The sequence below is a fragment of the Pantherophis guttatus genome, chromosome 3, assembly GCF_059756535.1.
Source record: "Pantherophis guttatus breed Tessera chromosome 3, ASM5975653v1, whole genome shotgun sequence".
Classification (NCBI taxonomy): Eukaryota; Metazoa; Chordata; class Lepidosauria; order Squamata; family Colubridae; genus Pantherophis; species Pantherophis guttatus.
The window spans coordinates 79,749,876-79,774,627 of record NC_142065.1 but is presented as its reverse complement, the minus strand read 5'-3'; the positions used below and the strand labels follow the sequence as shown (position 1 = coordinate 79,774,627).

The 24,752-nt window shown below is 37.8% G+C and overlaps 1 protein-coding gene across 1 annotated transcript; it reads left to right on the top strand.

Annotated features, from left to right (window-relative positions):
• Nucleotides 1–7: 7 nt before the first annotated feature.
• Nucleotides 8–23,644, top strand: SELENOF (selenoprotein F). The gene is made up of 6 exons (XM_087889906.1): nucleotides 8–122; nucleotides 241–377; nucleotides 2,209–2,376; nucleotides 14,221–14,284; nucleotides 20,144–20,193; nucleotides 22,746–23,644. The coding sequence occupies exons 2-6, from the start codon at nucleotides 282–284 to the stop codon at nucleotides 22,875–22,877; spliced, it is 510 nt and encodes a 169-aa protein (XP_087746032.1). The 5' UTR covers nucleotides 8–122; nucleotides 241–281; the 3' UTR covers nucleotides 22,878–23,644.
• Nucleotides 23,645–24,752: the final 1,108 nt, after the last annotated feature.

The window sequence follows — 24,752 nt, the reverse complement described above, 5'->3', positions numbered from 1 at the left end:
ATTGTCTTGTCAATCTCTAGGAACCGTTCGATTGGGAGAGCAGGGAGCTCTATTCCGAAGCGTCCCAAAAAAGTGCCTGGAAAAAAAAAAAAGAAGAAGGAGCGAGTGGTCTTTGAAGGCACGTAAATTGTTTCTTGCAAATTCCAATATGTTCTTTCTCTCCCCGATTTTTTTCTACGCTGGTCAGTTTCATGTGAATGGGAGAACTGTATAGATATTTTCTTTGTTCCAAGCAGGCAGTACTTAAGACATCCTGTCGGTATAGGGGCCTCATCGATGGAATGTCTGAGGTGTCCGTCAGTGCCAACATGGCGGTTCGAGAGGGAGCCATGGGGCTCGGCCGTTACTGGCTTTGGTTGCTAGCGACGCTGCAGGCGGTAAGAAGCCCCGTTAGAACAAGGAGAGTAGAGACGATGAGCTTAGGGAGCGGCCAAAGGGGGACTTGAGGCGAACCTATTTATTATTTTTACTCTCTATTCCTTCGACTTTCCGGTCGGGTCGAAAAGATTCCAATATGAAGATGCATTTGGGGTATTTTTTTTTAAAAAAAGTAAAACGTTGAGCTGGATACAGTCTTCGCTATACTTCAGTTAAACCCATTAAAATGAGCGTAAAGGTTTGTCATGAGTTTACTCGAATAAGGATGCTAAACCTTTTTTCAGTATCATTATTTCGGTGTTCGCCATCGACTAAACTGGGCACTTCCCCATTTTTAATTTTTAGTCTTGCTACAGAACGTATTGGGGGGGGATTAACTTGAATGCAGATGGATACTTTGGAACAGATGTCTTGGAAGTCAAGCTAATAGAACTTTACGTAATCAATTAGATTTATTTTTATTCGTGTCCTTAATGTGTGCATAGGTAGTCCTCAACCTACGACCACAGTTGAGCCCAAAATTTATGTTGCTAAACGTTGAGAAATTTGTTAATGGGGTTTTGATCCATTTTACGACTTTTCTTGCTGCCGTTGTTAAGTGAATCACTGCAGTTGTGAAGTTAGTAACACGGCTGTTGAGTGAATCTGGTTTCCCCATTGACTTTACTTGTCAGAAGATCGTAAAAGGGAATCACATGACCCCCAGGGGACACTGCAACTGTCATAAATGTGAATCAGTTGTCAAGCATCCAAATATAAATCATGTGATCGTGGAGATACTGCCATGGTTGTAAGTGTGAAAAATGGTCATAAGTTACTTTTTTCAGTGCCATTGTAACTTCAAATGGTCACTAAGCGAACTGTTGTAAATCAAGGACTACCTGTACCTCCCACCATTCCCAAAAACACTCTTTGAAGTGATTACATCTTTAATTTCAAGACTAAAATCACATGCATAGTTTCTACTTCTTTGTACACAGTATGTTTGCTCCATGGGACTAGATGGCTTATAGATGAGTAGTAAAAAAACTACTAACAGCTGGTTAAAACAAAAATAAAAAATCCAGCCAATTATATATAGGAACTGAAGCTATAACAATGGCATTAAAAGGCTTGGGAAATAAATAAAACAGCAATTCTAGAGTTTTGTGACTTGACACACCCATTCTAGGAGCCTTTGTAACGGTAAATCTCCCATCACCAGCATAGTAGCAATTTTTATGGCCACTTATACTATTTTTTTACCCTTGCTTACTGTAGGGAGGGGGGGTGTTAGTGGAAATGTTTGTAATGGCAAATTTAAAGCTCCATATTCAACAGAACAACCTTCCTGGATGACTTTCATCTACTCGCTAGCCCTCAACCCAGTTTGACTTGCAAGGCAATTACAAAAATAAAAAAGCAGTTGACCTCCTGTGGGGAACAAGATAAACATTTAATTGCTAAATTAAGAATTTAACACCTCTGCACAAATTCATGTTACCATTGTGAAAAGTTGAGCTTTGCAATGTATGATGCCACAAGCTGATTCTCAAACCACTATGAGCTTTTAGCTCATATATTGAGCAAAACTAAAAGGGAAGTACAGATTGCAAATCTGTCAAACAGGATAAATGCAATACTTCCTGTGTCAATAATCCTCACACAGTAAATTAGTAAATATGCTTCCCTTTTACCTGAGTCCTCTCAAAAAGAGTAATCATAGGTTTTCTGGTTTACAGTGGAAATGGACAACCTTGAAACGATGGCATTTAGAAATTCGTACTATGGACACTGAAATGTTACAAATACCTATGATAAAGGAATTGCGTAAATCTTATTTGATTTCAGATATCTGCTTATGGAGCAGAATTATCATCAGAGGCTTGCAGAGATCTTGGCTTTTCCAGCAACTTGCTGTGCAGTTCTTGTGACCTTCTTGGCCAATTTGGCTTGAATCAGTTGGATCCATTCTGCAGAAAGTGCTGCCAAGAAGAAGTTCAATCTGAAATTAGAAAGGTAGGTTTCATCATCATGTTTAAATATCTTAGCTAAAATGTGTTTTAACTTCCCTATGATATAATATTATTTATGCTGAAACTTTTTATTTAATTTTAATACTGTAATTTATGGCAACAAAAATTTGTTGACATCATTTGTTAAGACATACTGATTTTCCTAATACTTCAAGGTCAAACATGCCAGCAGTCTTTCTGTATTTGTATCAGGGACACTGTTAAGTTTGAGCAAAATGAAATACAATCAGTTAGTTGTTAGATTAAATACAATCAGCTGAAGAGAAAGCTGAACAGATTCCAGTTGTTAGCATATCAAGAGTACATTGCTGTTTATGGAAATGTTTGTAGATTTTGTTAAATAGATAATTATATTTACTTTAAAATACAAAATACCAGTTCCTCAGGGTAAAAACCAACTATTCGTTGATATTGTAATAAATATATGTGTTTACTGTGCATGTTACAACAGATTTAAAAAGTATTTTTCCTATCTGAAGAAAGGAAAATATCTGTTGTATTTCAGAACTGGATATTTCCATTATGGCTTATAATGAACTATTTCTGTGTAACTGTTCTTGCTGCCATTCAGGAGAAGCCAACTATTTATATGATTACTGGTAATAGTTCTCCCATCCGTTTGAAATTGAAATGTATTGTTTTCATTCTTAAAGCATCCTGTGAGTAAAAGCATCATCAGATGCCACATAACTAAATGCAATTAAAAACATAATATTTATTAGTACAGTAATGAAATATTTGCAGAAAAGTAATTTATCTTGTGCTGAACCAGAGTGATAAGAATGCCCAGTTCATCGTAAAGAGGTTTCTGAAAGAATTACAACCTATCTTCCCACATCATGAAGGGTAAAAACCCTGGGATAATTTCCAATTTGAACTATTTTATAGTCTGTTAATTTTCTATTTTTAATATATAGGTTCGTAATATTCATTATCATGGCAGTGCCTTCTGCTTTGAATAGTATGCTAAAATCACTGCATGTGGTTGAAGGGACACAGCTTCCTGCACAGGACAGAAAAAAATTTTAAGCCTTGTCTTCCAGATAGAAAAGGTGGCATAAATTTTATCCTATTGATCCATTTTTCACTGACACCAAAGGACTTTACAGTAAATTATTCTCCCACTCTAAACACACAGAGAGAAATTGTTGCCATATTGTTCTTGCGTAGAGAGGCATTGTCTTTTCTCATAAAGTGAATGCTAATCTATGAGCTCTGTTTCTTTTTCCCTATATAAATTGTGTGTCAAGCAGCACAATCAATACTTTACCAATCAAGTTAATGATGATAGCAAGTGGAAGTGTAAGGAAGAGGCTAGGGATTTTTTTGATGACCTTTTAGCAATAGCAATAGCACTCCGACTTTACAGCACTCTCTGGGAAGTTTACAGTGTCTGCATATTGCCCCCAACAATCTGGGTCCTCATTTTACTGAACTTAGAAGGGTGGAAGGTTGAGAAACAATCCTCGACAGAATTGAACTCCATGCTGTAAGCAAAGTTAGACTGCACTACTGCTTTCTAACCACTGCATCACCAGGACACATTTGTTTTGTTTTGTTTTGTTTTCTTCTTGGCTCAACTCTGTGGACCTCCTCATGGAAGAATCAAATCATCAAATCTAGTTTGATGAGAAAAGTATCTATTGAATGCTAATTTAATAAAGTTAACAGAATGAGGCAAACATCAAGAGAGTTCAGAGCACAATTAACACAATTTGGATAAGAGAATAGATCAACAATGCATTGTTTCATTACTGTGATTATCATTTTTATTGAGACATATGCATACATGAGAAAACATGTTGAATGGATTTGTTTATAGATGAGGATGGGATATGGGATGAAGAGATAATTGTAACCTTAGATGTGGTAGAGTGTAAAATTTGTTTATACTTGTGATGAATATTGGAAGTTATCTTTGTATATATTTTATATTTCTTTTTCTTACTTTTCCATTTCCTCTCTTTCTTTTTGCTTTTCCTTTGCACTTTATCCTTTCTCTATTCTTTCTTTGAGTTTAGTTTGTATTAGATTTTATGATTATAATTTTTATTTTTATTAAATTTTGATATTCTTATATAAAAAAATCATTCATGGAAAACAGCTATTAATATAGCTTCAGGTACTAGCTAGTTTATTGTTATCTCTATATAGTATTATAATTCTTCCAGCAGTATCTTTCTTTTAATCCTTCTACTTGACTGCATTTAAAACTATCCCTAATGTATTAAACTGGATTTTAACACATAATAGTATTCAAATAATGATATCAAATCAAATCAGTGCTAAGCAATTGTATGCCCCTCAGTAATAATTATTGAAAAACCATGTCTTCGTGAGATCTATCCAGTGAAGCTATTCAACAGTCGTGATCACTACATTGTGAAGCTAGTTAACTGTGCTGTCCACTTACATAATTTTTAGTTAAAATTATCCTATCCCCTCAGTCAAAGGAATCTGGTGCTGACAAATATATTTGTAAACTCTTTTAAAAATATATTAATGATATACAGGCCCCTTATGACTTATGACCAATCACTTAGGGACTGTTCTAAGTTACGTCTCACCCCAAAAAGGGGACTTAAACCCGAATTTTAAAAATCCAATGGTCAGGCCCCTTCCACCATCACATGACCAAACTTCAGGCGCTCAGCAATACAGCCGCCTCCATGACCATTTGCAGCATCCCGTGGTCACATGACTGCACTTTACGTCATTTTTGCCCCCCCCCCCAAAAAAAGTGGCACTTCCAATTTTCAGCAAAAGCATCTCCATGCTTAATCATTACAGTTCACTTAACAACTGCGGTGATTCACCTAACGACTGCTGCAGAAAAAGTTATAAAATCACATGACCAGCCCATTTTACAACCGGAACCACCTACATAATAAGCAGGCTCATTACAATTGTACGTCAAGGACTATTTTTATTGTACATTTTATTTTTTATCTGAATTATTATAATATAATTTTAATGTATTTTAAATTATACAGTGAAAAGGTGGTTTGGAAAGGCAACATAGACCTTTTAAGAATAAGCACCACCATCCACCCATATTTTAGAGCAGGATGTAGATTTCATAGTTTAAAATGTTGACAGATATCGCAACAGATGTTTTGATGGATTAAACCCTTTTCATAATGTACTTATTTAATCATTGAGCAATTTTGAGCATGTTGACCTTTATTCCTCCTGTCCACATTGGAGCAGACTGCTGCATATACATCTGTTGCTGGATCAAGGAACGCATGCAGGATAAATCAGGTGCATTTTGGGATCTATGTGCTCATATTCCCACTAAGCTATTCAAACAAGTTAGCACACAATTAGAGTCCTGGCTCTGGAGTTCCATAATTCCCAGTAAGTGCTGAGATATTTCCTTTCGTATCAAGGAAGACTAAGATTTTATCCCCTTTATACCACATCGCAGGGGAAATGCTAGATATTTAAGTTTTCTCTGTTTATAAGAGAAAAGGAAGGAAAATATTTCACTCGTAACAAATAGTTACAAAAATTTATCCTGACTCAGATGCATTTGTACCAAGCAGTACACTTCATTACTTTCAGTGTCTGGAACTCTTAGCTTCACTTTCAGGCAAATTTAAAAGCTTTCTTTATCAACATTACTTTTAGACAGTCGCATATTGTAAGCTTCTTTTTCAGTAGCATAAAATAATGTTGGTTTCTTGAAAAGTAGAAGGGTGAATATGGAGGCCAAAGTAATCCTGCTTCAAAGTATAGGGAAAAAATGCCAACACTTTGCAATTGATGTAAACAGCCACATTTTAAAAGCCTTCATTTTCCTATATCTGATCATATTAAAAACAATACTCTCAATTATAAATGAATATGTTAATCAGAAACCATTGTTCTAAATGGTTATAGACTGGCATATAAAGTAGACTAGCATCCAGTGGCATATAAAAATTCAAAACGTTCCCAGGTTTATAGAGCCCATTTAAACAACAATATAATTGTTTAAATGGTGAGATTTCCATACAAAATTAATAATAATAATAATAATTTTATTTCTATACCGCCCCTCTCCCAAAGGACTCGGGGCGGTGTACAGCCTATTAAAACAAAAAATATACAAATATCAAAATTTAAAATTTAAATATCAAAATTTAAATTCGCCGTGCGGATCTGGATGGGGAGAAGCAGGCTCCGAGTCAACCCTTCCAAGACAAAGTGGCTGTGGCTGCCGGCGTTCCGATATAGCCAGCTGATACCATCGTTGACTATTGGGGGCGAAACATTGGCCCCCACGGAGAGGGCTCGCAACTTGGGTGTTCTCCTGGATACACGGCTGTCTTTAGAAGAGCATATGACGGCCGTGGCCAGGAGAGCTTTCTATCAGGTCCGCCTGATTCACCAGTTGTGACCCTTTCTGGATCAGGACTCCTTATGCACAGTCACTCATGCCCTTGTCACTTCTCAACTGGACTACTGTAATCTTATCTACATGGGGCTCCCCTTGTGCACGCGGAGGCTCCAACTGGTCCAGAATGCGGCCGTGCGGGTGATATTGGGAGCGACATGGCGCTCACATGTAACATCTCTCCTATACGAGCTGCACTGGCTCCCAGTGGTGCTTCAAGGTGTTGGTTCTTACCTTTAAAGTGCTCCATGGCTTAGGACCTGGATACCTATGAGACCACCTTCTGCAACCAATAACCTCCCACCAACCAGTACGCTCCCACAGAGTGCCTTCTCAGGGTACGCTCCCACAGAGTGCCTTCTCAGGGTACCATCACTAAAGCAATGTCGACTGGTGGTTCCCAGGGGGAGAGCCTTCTTTGTGGGGGCACTTACCCTTGGAACAGGATACCCCCAGGGATACGAATGATCCCAGATCATTTTCCGTCGTGCACTTAAGACCTTTCTGTTTCACCAAGCCAGGCTGGCATAAATTTTTCTAGTTGTCTAAATTTTATTCTGAAGATCTTAACTGATGAGCCAAATTGGCTTAATTATTTTAAATTGCTTCTATTTCACATTTTAATATATATATTATTTTGACTGTTCACCGCCCTGAGTCCTTCGGGAGAAGGGCGGTATAAAAATTAACTAAAAAAATAAAAAAATAAAATAAAAATATTACACAATTTCGGCCCAGATTAAAACCCCCAATTTAAAACTCCCAATTTAAAATAATTACATAGTTAGCCCTGCCTGGTGAAACAGTAGGGTCTTAAGGGCACAGCGAAACACACAGAGGTCAGAGATCTTGCGTATTTCTGGGGCAGTTCGTTCCAAAGGGCAGGAGCTCCCACAGAGAAGGCTCTCCCCCTGGGTGTCGCCAGCCGACATTGCTTGGCCGACGGCACCCTGAGGAGTCCCTCTCTGTGTGAGCGGACTGGCCGGTGGGAGGCTATTGGTGGCAGAAGTCGGTCTCGCAAGTAATAATGCTTGAATAGCTTTTTCAAAATGATTACCTTGAAAGTATTTGTTGAAAACAGTATGAAAATATATTAAATATCTAAAATAGAGGCATACACACACACACATATATATATATAGCATACACATATAGCATCAACCTTGTGAGCTCTCAAGTTTCCTCTTTCCGCTACATATTCAAAATTTCATTTTTAATGTGGGCCAGTGTGCTCATAGTAAAAAAATGATAATAAAATTTATCTTAAAAGTTACCTTATTTTATATAGGTAATCCTCAGTTTGCAATCAGTCATTTAATGCTTTACAACTCATATGTAACTTTAGAAAGGGCAAAAAAGTTACTAAATTGGTTTACATTTGTTGTGATGAACATTGGATGTAATTTCTTTATATTTTTCCGTACATCCCATAAAGGCATTGTAAGACATTGCGCCACACTCCCACTCTTCCCGCCCCCACCCCCCCAGTTACAGTGCTTTTCCACTGTGTTTGCATTTCCAGTGCTTGCAACCTGCTTGCATTTACAACCAGTTGCTAAATGCCTTGTAATCATGTGGTCGTTATTTAATCCTCCCCTCGGTGCAGGTAGGGTAAATCCTCCCATGCACTGAAGGAACCTCAAATCTGGTGAAAATACCTGCAAAGCTGGCATTCTGTGAAGTGGTACATAAGTCTTAAGTGCTACTCTGAAAGTCTTTGGCCATTTCCATTGAGAAGGATGCTAGCAAAAGGAGAAAACTAAAATCTCTGAACCTTCAGGGTTCTGAAACATTGACTTTCAGAGTTTCTACATGCCAGTGGATGCCAGGTCACCCAGGGCTTCCCTCAACCCCCGAGATACCCCACACGACCACTTAATGACAGCAATGACTCAAAACCAGATTTCCAGGCTCAATTATAGATATAAATCAAGGAATATCTGTACACACAGATACTATTCTGTTCTGAAAAAGTTAAAACCTGCCAGACAATTCTGATTTCAGTCTTGTAAGCTACTACCTGGAAAAGAGAATCTTAGCATTAGAGCCAATTCATGTTGACTTTTTTGAATTGACTCCCCCCTCCCCCTTTTTTTTTTATTAGTGACTGTCACCTCTTTTGGAATTACCTATTTCCTTTAATTAAATATATTCCTTTACATTGCGTTTTCTCATTTCTAATAATTCAGTAGTTTCTGACATTCTTCACTGTTAGAACTAAATTTTGTGTATGTACACATGTACATACACTAAGAAGTCTGTTCTCTGCTAATTGGCTCATGTGGTTTCTGAAATGGAACAAGTATATGTGAATCTGAAGCTTTCCCAACGATTTTCATCAGAAAGGTCTAGCTGGCTTTTAAAGCAGAATGGCTGCCTCTGTCTTGGACAACAGGAAACACTGAACTGAAACAGAAAGCCAAATTCCAGCTGTGAGTCCATTCACAAACAGACTTCTGTATCCTCTCGCTTTTTGAACCGCCTCAGAATTCAGCACATGAATGTTTTTATTGTTGTTTTTTAAACCTAATGCTCCTTTTTATTTTTGTATGCTGTGTCAGATCTTGGCAGATTGTAATCAAGATGCATGCTCATATGCATATTCTCATATGCGTGCTTTTTATAAAAGGCAAGGGCTGAAGCAAAACAGATGGTTGCTCCTAGTGCTTTTCAAGGCTCCATAATGAATTTCTCATGACAAATCTCCTGTTTCCCTATTCTGGGAAGGAGAAAGCATACTGGCACCATTCTTCAAATCAGTGTAATGGAGACTTTGTGCGAAGCCTTCTTCTGTTCTTGGACAGAATCTTTGTCAGCCCAAAGGCTATTTTGTGTATATATATTTTTTTCTTTTTGCCTAATGGTCAACTCTCAACAGCTGCTTTGAAGCAGCTTTCCATTCCAAGTTTCCATCATTGACCTGACCTTGGGGCTACTATGGAAAGAGATTAATACTGTAGCACAGCAAATGGTATGCATGTTGAAGAATGGCCTGAGAACGCCAAGAAACAGTGAGATACTTAGTAAAAGTACTCTTTTACACGATCAATATTAATACCGTATTACAATATAAGGAAATTATTTTTACAAAGTTTCTGTAATTTCACTCTTCCATTAGTATAGTACAGTACAGTACAGTACAGTACAGTATAGTATAGCCTTTATTGTCATTGTACATCATGTATACAACGAAATTGGTTATAAATGCTATCTTTCAAAAACAAAGCAAAACAAAAACACCCCACCCCTGTATATGAAGGGAATAGATAAGAGGAATAGAAATACTTGAAAACAGATCTTTGAGAATAATTTAAACCAAGTTGCCATGAAGAGCTGCCAGTTCCAGCAACTGATAATATAGTAGAATGTGTTTAGTGCTTTAAGCTAATGTTATTTGCATGACCTGATTTAGCTTCATTTTAAAGTCAGTTTCATTCTGCTATGGTAATTAAAATATAGCTGTCACCTTAAAGGATTCTGACTCTAATTCTTTGTTTCCTTTAGACCGTGTGACTCTGGGCTTCTGCTGCAGGCTTTATCAAAATAGTAGTCATTGCAAAACAGACAGATTGTCTTAGTTATGGCAAGGTCAATGGGAATACTCCTTCCTATTGTTCTTCACTTTTTTATACTTTCATCCCAAATAAAATGTTGATATTCTCTTGAAAGTTTAACTGTTAGACCAGAGATACAGTAAAGCCTTGATGTCAGCCACCGTGTTGTCAGTGATCCTATGAAGAAGAGGAGGAGGAGGAGGTCCTGTAATAATGCTAGAAAAGTGATAGTTTCAATCTAGAATTAGGAACTGAGGGGTCCTTGGTGCTTTCTGAGCTTGGTTGTTTTCTTGTAGATGTTTCATTACCCACGTGAGGTAACATCATCAGTGCTAGTAATAAATGAGATTTCCTTACTAGCACTGACGATGTTATCTAATCTGGGTAATGAAATATCTGCAAGAAAACAACCAAGCTCAGGGAGCACCAAGGACCCCTCATTTCAAATTTGAGCTACAAATACAGGTAGTCCTCGAGTTTCGACCACAATTCAGCCCAAAATTTCTGTTGCCAAGTGAAACATTTGTTAAGTGAGTTTGACCCTTTTTACGACTTTTCTTTTCACAGTTGTTAAGTGAATCATTGCATTTGTAATGTAGCTGTAAGTGTACTTGCATTCCCCATTGACTTTGTTTATCAGAAGGTCACCAGAGGGGGATCACATGACCCTGGGACACTGCAACCGTCATAAATATGAATTGGTGGACAAGCACCAGAATTTTGATCATATGACCATGGAGATGCTTCAATGGTCATAAGTCCCTATTTTCAGTGCCCTCGTAACTTTGAATAGTCGTTGGACGGTTGTAAGTCGAGGACTATCTGTATTCTCCTTTATGAAGAAAGGCCAGGACTTTTGTTTCTTTATCTTCATCTCAGTCCTGTGCAGTAGATGATGCGTAGTTAAAACGTTGAATATTCTGAGATGACTCTGTTAACTTCATAGTTGTATAGGGATTTGATCATGCGTCTCTCAGGTCCTGCAATCAACATTCAGCTCAGAATTCGGAGTTGATTTACCTTATGCATTATTCATGAATCTGCCAAGATTTCAGAAGAGATCATTTAGTGAAATATAGAAATAAATATAAGCTTAGACTTCTAAATTATGATGAAATTCAAGATGCTAGTTTTAAAATGCTTATATGCTTTTTTATTTTACTAATGAGAAGGCACAAGTCGGCTGTAGTAAATGTGTGGTTTAAAGGAAAGACTGATCCAGGCACAGAGATGCGATTGAGCAAGAATTAAGCATTTCCCAGTCTCGCTGATTTCAATGGAACATTTAACTTTCAGATCTAAACTTTCCTCCTGAGTACATATTTAGGATTCAGCTGTTAAAAATCTGCATAACTCTCCCTTTGAAACCAGAAGGATTTAAATATACCTGATGTCAATGTTTTTGGATATACAGCATTGGATAATTTTCCAGTGATACAAATAATAAAATTGCATCTTTATAAAATACAAATTTATTTATTTATTTATTTATTTATTTTATTAGATTTCTATACCGCCCTACTCCCGAAGGACTCAGGGCGGTGCACAGCCAAACAATAAAAAACACATACATACAAAATTTAAAAATAGAATAAAATCAAATTAAATAATTTTGGCCCCGACAAATTTAAAACCCCAAACTTTTAAAACCAATTTAAATATCTGTTAAAGTACCTTTGAGTATGTCTTCTCTTTTATCTGCATTTCCAAAATGCCATGCATCATTTTCATTGATATGTTTTAGCTGCTTGGTCCTTTAATTTCTGCATTTTGGCTCCATTGCATTAAATTTATCTCTTTGATGTAACACATCCACATATATTTTCTTGTAGACGTGTTGCGTTATTAAATGAAATCATGTTCTTGATTTTATATGTCAGTCCTTATACCTTTTGCCCTGTTAATTCCTTTACCTGGAAGGCAAGGGATTCCCAAAAGTAATCACTGAAAAAGATCACAAGGGTAATCTGGCAGTTTCTAAGGCTTTTTTGCCTGTGTGTTATGTTCCCTAGGTTTTGTGCTTCCCCACCCAAGGGGAACGGAACACTAGGCAGCACAGTAATGATGTTCAAAAGCTCTACTAACCATACCATGCTTGAATTAGGTTGGAATGAGGTTTAATTGGTTTAGCCCGATGAAATGAATTATGTATTTAATAGTAGCATCGGGTCAGGATACACTGACCTCATTAAGGCAACACACAAAACAAAGTGGAACAGCAGCACCTGGGAAAACATTTTAAAACATCAAATGCTGCTCAAAATAATCTGTCTCTAAAAATGCAGTGGTGGTTGGGAGTTTTACTGAAAAGTCTATCTCCTGGTACACATTAGCCTAACTGGTGACCCAGAGAATAGAACTTCAGACCCTGATCTAAGCAGTTGTGCAGGTTCATATACGTATACAGGCAGTCCTTCAGCTAATATGGATTTACACCTTAGAAGATTTGAATCTCAAATGAAAACTTTTAATTGAATTCTGAAAGAGACAACAGTAGCCATTGTCACAAATAGCAAATCATTATGATCTGAACACTTAGTGCTATGAGTGTACAGGTAGTTCTCAGGTTACAATGCCCCTCGTTCATTTAGTGAGCATTCAAAGTTAAAATGCTACTGAGTGAGGGGGCTTACGACTGGTCCTCAAAATTGTGGCTGCCATAGGTTTCCCGCAGTGATGCATGAATGCATGGTCAGGATTCAGGCACTTAAGAACTCACAATTACTGTGGTTGGAGTGCCATGCAGTCATGTGGTTATCATTTATGACCTTCTCTGCTGGTTTCCGAGAAGCAAAGTCAGTGGGGAAGCCAGCAGAAGGTTGCAAGTTTTTCCTGCTGCTTTTTCTCGCAAGGAGCCCCCAGGCAGCAAAGGGATGTCATACTCCGTAGCTCCCACCTTTCCATTTTCTGTAGTGCCCAGCCATAACACTTGCACTCCATGGTGCTGGCCCGTAGCATTCATTCCCTCCTGTACTTTGTAATGCCCCCCACTCACTCTATAGCACTTCCCTATAGTACTTTCCCACCCATACTCCATAGTACCTACTCGCCCATAGCTCTTGCCTATCAGCCGCTTTCCTGGATGTGATTTCAGTGCCTCTTCCCACAAAACAGTCATACAAGATCCTCACTTAATGACCGTCGCTTAATGATGGCAACAGGGACTGCCAAGACTATGTTGCTGAGCAGTACAGTCAGGTGAACACTTTATAACTATAATTGAATCCTTTAGTGAAGGAAATTCCAGTCTCAATTGCCTTCATAACCCAGGGACTACCAACCAAGACTTGCATGCTATATTAGTGGCAGTTTCCATGCTCCCTTCAGCGGGTCACAGAACATACTACTGTAATGAAATAAACTCAAGGCATGTGTTGCTGTGGCTATGTTCCCTTTTTAGGTAATTTTCAAATCAATCTACAATGGTTTTAAAAATCATAAATGTGCCAGAATTTTTGATAGCATAAACTGAATCCAGTGGTATGATTATCACTCTATCTGGAATGGCATCTAAATAAAATTCTCATTAAGTATGTTAGCTCTTGTCCTTCCAATTTTTTTCCCTAGACATCTGCCATGGGTTTCAGTGTCTCCTACGGGAATGTTTGCTCTGCATAATTTTTGCGTGAAATGGATACAGCGTCGGCAGTATTTTTAATGGTAATGTGCAGAATGTGCACTCTTGCACAACATTAGTAAGTTAGTGATTTATTTAAGGTGTTCTTTATTCTTGGTAAACCAAATCCCTGAATAGAATATCCAGGCACATGTATCAATTATCTTGGTAATTTTTTCTATTAAAAATAAATATATATAAAATTAAATTGATGCTTCACATGATGAGCAATAATGTTGGATCGGGTTATTACTATGTGTTGCTTATCTCTTACAGCTCTATGCAGGAGCAATCCTTGAAGTGTGTGGATGAAAATTGGGGAGGTTCCCTCAGGTTCAGGGTAAGTGAAATTGCAGTATTTCTTTTCCAAAATCAGTGTCATTACACCGCATCATTTATTTAGATCCTAAAGGAATGTCTAGTCTGACATAGTATGCACACATACTCAAATAATTTATAAGGGATGGTCACTTCAGTTGGGATTTCCTCCAGATTCTGAACTTTTGTTCCTATCAGTACTAGAGAGCATGACCAGCGATGAAGTCTAATAGGAGTTGCAGTTCAGTTTTTGTTTTGTTTTTTACATTTCTTTCCCAGAATCCATGAGTAATATTTTTCCATCCCGTCTTAATTCAGGTTTCCTTTCTTGAATTAAAAACTGCCAGTCACTCTTCAACTTTCTTTTGTCCTATCAGGAGAGTGGGGAGATGAGAATTTTGCTCTTCACTTTGCTGATAGAAACCGAATCAGAAGAAGGATTTAGAGGGAAGTTGCCCAGGCCTTGAGGTTTTCTCTTGAATATGCAGTAGCTTTATGTACATGCATATAATGTGTGAGTTTTTAAACACCCACATCACATTCTACTTTGTTTTTATATAGATGTGCCGGTGCACGCACAGGGAGACAGATACGTGCAAATGGCTTTCTATCTCCCACTTCCGAGCATTCCCTTCCTTGCCCCGACTATTTTTAAAATCTCTCTCAGGCCAAATCATTCTGTCAATGCTAATTGAGAGTTGGCTGTTGGAAACACCATAACAGGGTGGGAGGGGGTTGCTGGCGGCTGTAACAATGATTGCTTCAGGGTACTATTATTCCTGACATGAGAAGTGGCGCAAATATTAAATAAATTAAATAAATAACGAAGAGCGATTTCAGAGTCAGAAACAATAGAAATAGAAGAAAACAGTAGCACCGGTAGCGCATGCACGTTGCAGAACAGGAGTGAGAAGACATTTTGCTTTGCAAACATTTTAAAAGATTTCTAAGAAGTATTGGGTGTAAGAGATTTCGTTACAGTTGTTCTATTCAGCATCTCTAAGGTCTTAAATTGCAGCCAGTCATTTCCTAGGGAAGAAATACTGGTTTTGTTCTGAGGGCTTTGTTTGTTTCTTACGTGTCACTTGAATAACTGTAATTGAACATGGGGCTAGATGAAGGTAATTCTGTTGCTTCAAAAGATGGAATATTTTTAGATAGTTTTTGACTATATAGTTTGTTATTGCCAAGACACTGAAAGCACTATCTTTTTTTACTTTTATCTGGTGGGACCCACTTGTTTCTTTGCTGAATATCCCAAAACTGGGACATTTGTTTTCTGTACTGCACATTGATTATTTTTATTTTTTTTATAATCATTCTTTCTGTTTAACTGGAAAGTCTTGATACAGGAATAGCTGTATAAAATTGAGTCTGTAGAGATTCTCCATCATCTAGATCAGGGTTGTCCCAAAGATGCTTTGACGTTTCGCTTCTCTCATACTTTGTTTCAAAGAAAAAACAAAAAAGTCCAGTTGCCTCCTGAAAAAGCACCTTTGGGTGTATCAAATTGAGTTGCCGATCTGTGAACATTTCATTTATTCATATAACAACTTCTGCATCATTCCACTCCAGAGATTCTAGATCATCTACAATAATAATATCAACCAATAAAGAGTAACAAAAACAAAACATCAGCCTACATAATCTTAGGCAATCTGTCCTTGTCACTAGTGCGAAAGTCCTACAGAATAAAATCCTTTTTAGCGCCTTATAGGCCAGCAAGTTTTTTTTTTTTTTTTTAATTTGATTTATATGCCGCCCTTCTCCGGAGACTCAGGGCGGCTTACAATGCGTTAAGCAATAGCCTTCATACTTTTGTATATTTATACAAAGTTAGCTTATTGCCCCCACAAACTGGGTCCTCATTTAACCTACCTTAGAAAGGATGGAAGGCTGAGTCAACCTTGGACCTGGTGAGATTCGAACTTACAGTAATAGCAGACAGCTGATGTTAATCACAATGCTTTTAGTCTGCTGAGCTACCAGGCCCGGTGCTGAAGTTAAAGAGCCCATGAGCCTCAGAAGAAAATATGCTCCAAAGCAGAGGGTTGCCACTGAGAAATAGTTAGATTCCTTCACCTCAGGATCTTCAGCAGATTTTCTTGGGAAGAGTGCACTGGAGAGATCACTTATGTCGTCACAATGGTCGGAAGTGTGAGAACTGGTTCTTAAAATTACTTTTACAAAGCCATTGTAACTTTGAAACTATTGCAGTAAGGGCAGTAAGATCTACCTGTAGTGTATTAACATTTAATTATTTTACATTATCTATAACAAAGCAAAATGATCTCTTTGCTGAGTTCATCTTTAAAATAGCAAAGTAACACTGAGATTTGAAATACTTTTTCAATAGTCAACAGTATTTTCCTTCTCACAAAAATCATGACTTTTTTTAAAATTTCAATCTCTTGTTTTAGCTGAGCAGTATTCTTCAGGCCCACCAAATTGGGCTTATCTTTTGCAGTTTCTGGAATTAGAGCAGTTGCTTCTCAAACAGATTGTTTACAAAAGATGATTTTTTTTTGGTTACAAAATTAGTTATTTTAAGGTTAAATAAATGGCTGTCTGTGCACTAACTCAAGAGTGTTCATCTGGAGTCTTCTCCATCATCTGCTTGCTGCTTCTTTTAACTGGAGATGCCAGAAATTCAACCTGGACCTGCAGTGTGCAGATTTAGCATTGAACTGTGAGCCTTCCAATTCTGGTTTTACAGCTGAACTGTAGGTTTCCTTTACCAACATCTGCTATATATGCTATACTAATATCTGAGGTTTCTTCTTACTTCTGCCAGCTTTTTGTTCTTTTTTATTGTCCCATTGTTTTCTGTCTCTGTTCTATCAATTGAATAAAAGTTCAGTCTACTGTATTATAAATTGGTAGACAACAGTAGAAACGTTGCCCTTCTTCTTTTTCCTCTTTTTCTTCTTCTCCTCCTCCTCCTCCTCCCCCTCTTCCTCTTCCTCCCCCTCCTCCCCTTCTCCCAAAAACGTCCTTTCACACATGGACACACATCACTTCTGCCTGAAACATGCATGTCCACCTGAACCTAGCTGTTAAATGTATGGAATATTTTGTACAAATATTTTTGTAAATTCTGTGTCCATTTCCTCATTTTAACCCGTTGCTGTCATGACATAGGTTCATTGCTTCTGTGTTATACAAATATCTCTTTTCTTTCAATCAAATCTCCATTTATTGTAGTGGAAATGGCGTTTTTCATCTAGCATTTTTCCTTTTTTAAATTAAAATTCTCTACTGCTTATTCATCCTCAGATCACATATTGAGAATGTCTCAACAGAAAATAAAGCAGGTTGTTTACTGCCTCTTTTTTTAATCCAGAAGGTGCCTCCGTTCATTTTTGCTAGCGTGAGGAAGCTGCCAACTCTACAATATGTCTTAGAGTTTTGAATTGACATCAGACAGAGTCGGAGATCAGCACTGTTATTTCTATCATTCTATTTCATTTTGTTCTTGGCATAGTGAGATCTGGTCTGCTAATGTTCCTGAAAAAGCAAAAGAGAAATCTGTCTACAAAGGAATATCTTTGAGTTGATGAAATGTTCCATACCACTGTGATAAACATTGCAAGCTTTTAATCCTTCAGTCAACAAAGCAGATTTGCATCTCATCTGGATAACTTAATGCTGATCTCCCAGATTGTTGCTGAGTTTACTCATTGCATTACACATAATAGGATTTATTTGGATTTGATTTAGTGTACTGTGTGAACTTAGCCATTGTGGTTGATATACCATACTTCATCACTTCACATTATATATAAATCCAGCCAATGTTTGTGAAATGAAGGGAACAAGAGCCCCCAAAAAAATTTTCCCCCCAACATAGCTTCTTTTCCAACCCATGTTGTAAAACATCCTCTCTTAAACAGCAGCCTCTAACCTTTTGGACACCAGGGACCAGTTCTGTAGAGAAAGACTTTTCCGCCGACTGGAGGGGGTGTGGTTTGCATGCTACCTGCATCCTGCGGATGGGGCTTCGTTTGTTTGCACAGATCGGTTGCTGGCATGCCGCAGACTGGTGCCAGTCCACGGACTGGGAACTGGGGACCTCTGCTCTAAAAGCTGATTTGATCCTCTTAGCAATGGTTTCCCAGAGGTTTGTGAAGGTTGAACATTTTTAAAGGAACTTTGGACATTGTTTGAGTGCTATCTGGAATTGGCTTTTATTTGTTCACGTACTATTGTTTCTTGATTATTATTTTTTAGTTTGATTATTTAGCTTTTCTGATAATAGTCATTTCATTTCTTTTTTGAAGACTGCTATGAGACAATTACAATTCCATGGTATATAAGTAAATTTAAGAAATAAATATCTGTGGATTATTCAGTAGACCTTTGTTAAGTCATGGTTTAGTGTTATATATAAATCTAGCCAAATAACTAACACATGCAAGGGGCCCAGATTTCCTGATGTTACTGTCTGCTTTCTGTACATGCAGGTGACTTAGCACTCATACATTGGCCAGGACAATAGACTAGAATACTACAGCTATGAATATACTATACCATGTTTCCCCAAAAATAAGACCGAGTCTCATATTAATTTTTGCTTCAAAAGACACGTTAGGGTTTATTTTCCAGTTAGGGCTTATTTTTGGGAAAATACAGTACTAAATGTGTCCATCTGGCTGACGATATTAACTGGGGCTTATTTTTGGGGTAGGGCTTAAATTGCAAGCATCTGGCAAAATCATGCTAGGGCTTATTTTTCGGGTAGGTTTTATTTTCGGAAAAATACGGTAGTATAGGTAGTGTTTAACATACAACTGCAATTAAGCCTGTAATTATGGTTATAAATCGTGCAGACATTAAGTGGGCCATCATGTGACAGTGCCCAATTTTACAGCCTTTTTTGTGGCAGTCATTGCGGTTGTAGTTGCTAAGCGAACACCGTGGTCCTAAAACAAAGCCATCTTCTTCAATGGTCATTTTTTTCTGGAAACGAGCCGTAAACGCTGGAAACCAGCCTGCCAAAAATTATAGTCATGTGACTGCAGAACATTGCAAGTCCACGCTAAGTGCCCAAATACATGAGACCCATCAGAACTGGGTCACAAGTAGCTTTGGGAAGGTCCATTATAACTTCAAACAGTCACTAGGCAAGGACTACCTGTAAAACATGCTTAAAATGGAAAAGAATTGCATCTATATATTAGGTAGGAAAAATGAATAAGGAATTGCTTTGAACACTTTAGAGTGATCAATACAGGTGGTCCTCAACTTACGACTACAATTGAGCTCAACATTTCTGTTGTTAAGTGAGCCATTTGTTAAGTGAGTTTTGCCCCATTTTACAACCTTTCTTGCCACGGTTTTAAGTGAATCCCTGGAGTTGATAAGTTAGTAAGCCAGTTGTTAAGTGAATCTGATTTCCCCATTGACTTTGCTTGTCAGAAAGTCGCAAAAGCGGATCACATGATCCTTGGAACATAGCAACAGTCATAAATATGAACCAACTGCCAAGCATCTGAATTTTGATCACATGATCATGAGGATTCTGCAAAGGTCATAACTGAAAAACAGTCATAAGACACATTTTTCAGTGTTGTTGTAACTGAATGGTCACTAAATGAACTGTTGTCTAGGACTACCTGTCAGTGCTCCCTTTTTTCAAACCTGTGGCACTAATCATAAATTCAATGGCTGTCCATTTTCCTCAGGAGGTATTTGTTCTCTTTTAGTTACCTTTAATATGTAATGTTCAGAGTAGCATTCTAAAATCATTTTTGCCTTCCAATTAGATGTTTAAATTGGTATGTAAAAATATGAATCCCTTAATGCCTAAAAAGAGATACAGTATTTATCTGGAGAAATTAAGAGATATTTGGAATGTCTTTTTCTTCCCTTTGAATTCTAGCTTTTGTCAAGAGTGACAAGCCCAAACTGTTCAGGGGACTGCAGATTAAGGTAAGGACCTATTTTGACTGGTTTTGCTAGTGCCTTTTTATTTTATTTTTAATTAAAAACTCATAAAATATTTGGCATGAAGTATTATAAGACATTTAGAAACCTTTTGTGCATAGAGAATGGCATTTCAACTAAACAAGGCAGGAACATGATCAGCCATTTTCTAACCACTTGCTGAGAATATATTCCACAAGAATGTGCACACACGCATTCAGAATGTGCCTGCCAACAACAACAACTACAAAAAGACCCCTCTTCATTCATTGGGCAAAATGGAAGTTGGGAGAGTCCAAAGATTTCCAGCTTTTATACAGAACGAGTCATGGTACCTGTTTTGGTAAGAAAACTTTGTATAGCAAGTTTTCTTTCACGGTTTGTTCCCCCTTATACATTTTCCCCTTGTTTGTGATTTAGTTTCCTTTCACAAGGGAATAAAGCCTTGTTTATTTATACCAACCATATTACCAGTCTCTCTTTTTTTTTTTAATGCTTACCGTGTTTCCCCGAAAATAGGACATGTCTCGAAAATAAGGCCAAGCCTGATTTTTGGGGTGGGCATAAATATACGCCCTCTCCCGAAAATAAGTCCTCCAGCAAGTGTGGCCGTTTTTGCCGTGGATTGCGGCCACTTCTGCAGCAGGAGGCCAAGCGATGCGCCCCATGAGCCTCACGGCAGCCTTCCAAAGGGTACTATAGCAGCATCTATCCACAGTTTTTTTACCCTTATTTCATCCCAACCGTCACCCCTGGGCCACGTGGGTCAGGACGAAATAAGGGTTAACAAATTGTGGATAGTTGCTGCTATGGTACCCTTTGGAAGGCCGCCGCAAGGCGCGAGTCTCCTGCTGCAGAAGTGGTTGCGCCCGAAGAGTGCTTTTGGGAGAGAAGGCAAAGGGGAAGTGATCCCTTGCAAACTCTCGCCCTGCTCCCGCCTCTCCACCGGGCAACTCTCAGAAGCCCCAGACACCCAAAGCCCATGCCCACTTGGCTCCCTTTTCCACAGTGCCCGGCTCCTTGTTGAGAGGGGTGGGAGAGAAGCGAGAGGCATGGAGCGAGACAGGGCTCACTCTTCTTGCCGTCTCTTCTCCCCCTCTTGCCGGGCATGGCAGGGCTTCCTGTCCCTGCCCCAATTGGATGCAATTTGGTGATGGCAAATTGGGAGGGGTGGGGCTGGGGAGACATGAAATGTGTCTTACCTGCCTTGTAGCTCCATCTCGTGTCTTGCCATTGTCTGCAGGCAAACACGTTGTAGGGTAAAAGAAACCTCGCGAGAAGTTTGGTTTTACCCTACAACGTGTTTGCCTGCAGACAATGGCGAGACACACGACAGAGTTACAAGGCAAGTAAGACACGCGTGTCGTGTCTCCCTGGCCCCACCCCTCCCCACTTGCCATCCCCAGAAGCCATGATGTGGCCACGCTCGCTGTCTCCTGCACCTCCAAAATATTAACACACCCCACCCCCCCACCCCCAATAATAAGACCAAGCCCTTATTTCAGGGTTCAAAAAAATATAAGGCAGGGTCTTATTTTTGGGAAAAAACAGTATCAGCTGTAAAGGTGCTAACTGATTTTGTCCCCCTTTTTGTGGTGAACTAATAATAGAAGAGTGGCTATAATACATAGATTCAGACAGAATTCAGCTATACATTTTGCATCAAAAGATGCAAATGATAGGTTTGATCAGTAATAATAAAAATAGCAACTGACTTAGTTACTTGTATAAAAAAAAAAATTAACCTTTAAGGATTGTTGAACTGATACTTTCTCGATGCAAAATAACTTGTATTGATTCCATATACATTTTTAAAACATTACGATATTTTTATATACAGAATGATTTTTGAATAGTATTTATGTGATGGTATTAGAGTGGCTTCGGATTCTGTTAACACCATGAGTCCAGTTGCTAAAAGATTTTCTATTGAAATTCAGTAATAAAAAAATGCATTCCATTGAATGAATAACATAAAAGTTAGGAGTAATCTTACATCAGCAAACATCTCTCTGTTTCAGAGTTTAGCACAAACGAGAGCTCTCCCAAAATCAGACTGCACAAAGTTAGCGCAAAAACTTTCCCCTCCAGTGTCATATTTTTGTACTTAGTAAAAAAAAAAAGGAAATTTTAAATTGTTTCAACTTCTTATAAGGAAGGATTGAATAGAAGGAAAATGGAATGTTCAATATTGCCTTTTCAAATGGGCTCTTTATCTTTTCTACTCCAAGTAGAACTCTGCTTTATTTAATGGCAAAATCCAGATAATTCTGCTGAATCTAATTTTCATGTCTGGTGATGCTACTTTTTTGCAATCAGTCATAGACCTGAATTAACTAATCCAATTTTGACCATAGATAAAGCAGTACAGGCCTGTGTTTCACTTTTTTTTCATGACATAAATAGATCCATATTTACAACAGGCTACAATAATTAATTCAATATAAAACTGACATTTGAACTTTAGCAAGGGAGATGAGGTTTTACCATGCAAAATAGGCTGAATGTTTTTAATCCAAATAGACAGTAACCTTGGATATATTTTTTTTTCTCTATAGTATGTGCGTGGCTCTGATCCTGTACTGAAGCTCTTGGACGACAGTGGGAACATTGCCGAAGAACTGAGCATCCTGAAATGGAATACAGATAGCGTTGAAGAATTCTTAAATGAAAAGCTAGAACGTCTCTAAATATTTTTTCCCTTTTAAAAAGAATTGAAATCTGGATTTCTCATATTACTTTTTATCATCCTAATCTCCTCAAAGTGTGATAAATGCTGGAAAACATCCCAATGTCGGCATTAATTTAAAAGCTATTCCGTATTACGTGGATATTAATTACAAGGAATTTCAAGCAAAGCACAGTTTACAAATCGGTAGGCTGATCAAATGACTGTCTAGTGTATTTCAATTCAGTTTTGTAGATAGAGATCCTTAATGTTAGGTTTGATACAAATCTGATGCAAATTCTGAGCATTTTTACAATTTGAATATTTTTCATAAAGGGAGCCTATTTGTCAATTTCTCTTAATTAGGTGAATGTTCTGTGCTTGCATATAAGTGTGCATATTAATTATACTGTCACTCATTATACAATGATGAGACCTTGGTACCAAATTCGATATACTGTATTCCATCCAGCCCCACCCCCAAATACTTGCTACTTTTCTTTGCATTTTGTATTTCCCGACTATTCTTTTTTTTATAACAGAGAATATTCATAATGGATCCTCGCTTTTTTTTTAAAAAAATGTGGTTTTGGAGGGACTAACGCTGTTGAATGACTGGAAAACGCTAGGGGATTGCACTTAATGATGACTACGTAGAAAGCCTTAAAGAAAGGCATATGTATGTCTGATGTCACGTGTACTTTCACTAAATTATTCTATCATCTTCAGCAGACATGAGTTCAGTGAAGAGGAAAATTATTTGAGAGGGCAATAAATTACTTCACAAAATATGCATTGAAGGTGTCTTTTGTTCGGTACATTGTGATTTGATGCATTTAAATTTTATTTTATTAAATCAATCTGTATGTGCCTCATATTACGAAGGCAACTCTAAGTGACTTTGCAAACTTGTTTAGGACAGGGATGGCTTAAGAAGAACAGACAGTTTTTCAAACAAGATAATAATACCAAAAAAAAAAAAAAGTTGACCTCCTGAAATATAGAATCGCCTTTTAATCTGATCAGTATCTTCACAGGCAGAAGATACTCATCTTCAAGCTGCAATAATGAGAAAAATCTCATTATTGCAGCTTGAAGTACCAGTAATGATAAAATAATATCAATGGACCGACAAGGGGGCCTTGAACCTGGATCAAGAAAGTAACTTGAAAAAACATCTTAAGGCAAGACCATCCTAGTTCAACTGAAGATAAAGTGAGAAGCATATTCATATTTGCAAGATTCTTCTACTATCACTGTTACAATAAAAGTAATCCTAACCTATATGGCATTTTTTTTTTCAGTATGGCTTACCTTATGAGCTAACAAATGGTGATCCACTCATACTCAATGGAGAAGTATTGATGTTTTGCCACCATTACAACTATATCGTAGGCCGAGATAATGGATTTGTGTCCTTGTCCAGCCATGTTCCCTCATTTTTCCAGGAATTGATGTTCCATCTATCAGTCATCCCTTGATTAGAGTCTGACATACAGAGAGTGGTTTCTCCAGAGAAATTCTTCCAACTGTTTTCATTGTTTCTGCATTCCAGAGATCAACTAAATACCCAACTCAATTGCTTGTCAGATTGTTGAAAATTCCAAAACTGCCCACAGGGAATCTAGAGGATCCATAAGGGACCTTGGACAGATCATCTTAATTCAGGTCTCTTCCCTGCAGATCACAATAGTGCCAATTAGCATTATAGTGATCCGAAAATGATCTAACCATGACAACAAAAGTGATATTCTCCAGTCATTCCAATTCTCTTTCTTGCACTCAAAACAATTCGAGTAAGGTTCAAAATATTCTAAAGCTCATTGTGATGATACCATTTTTCAGAAGCTGTTTAAAACATTAATGGTGGTGTCTTCAAAGGACTAAAACGCCAAAT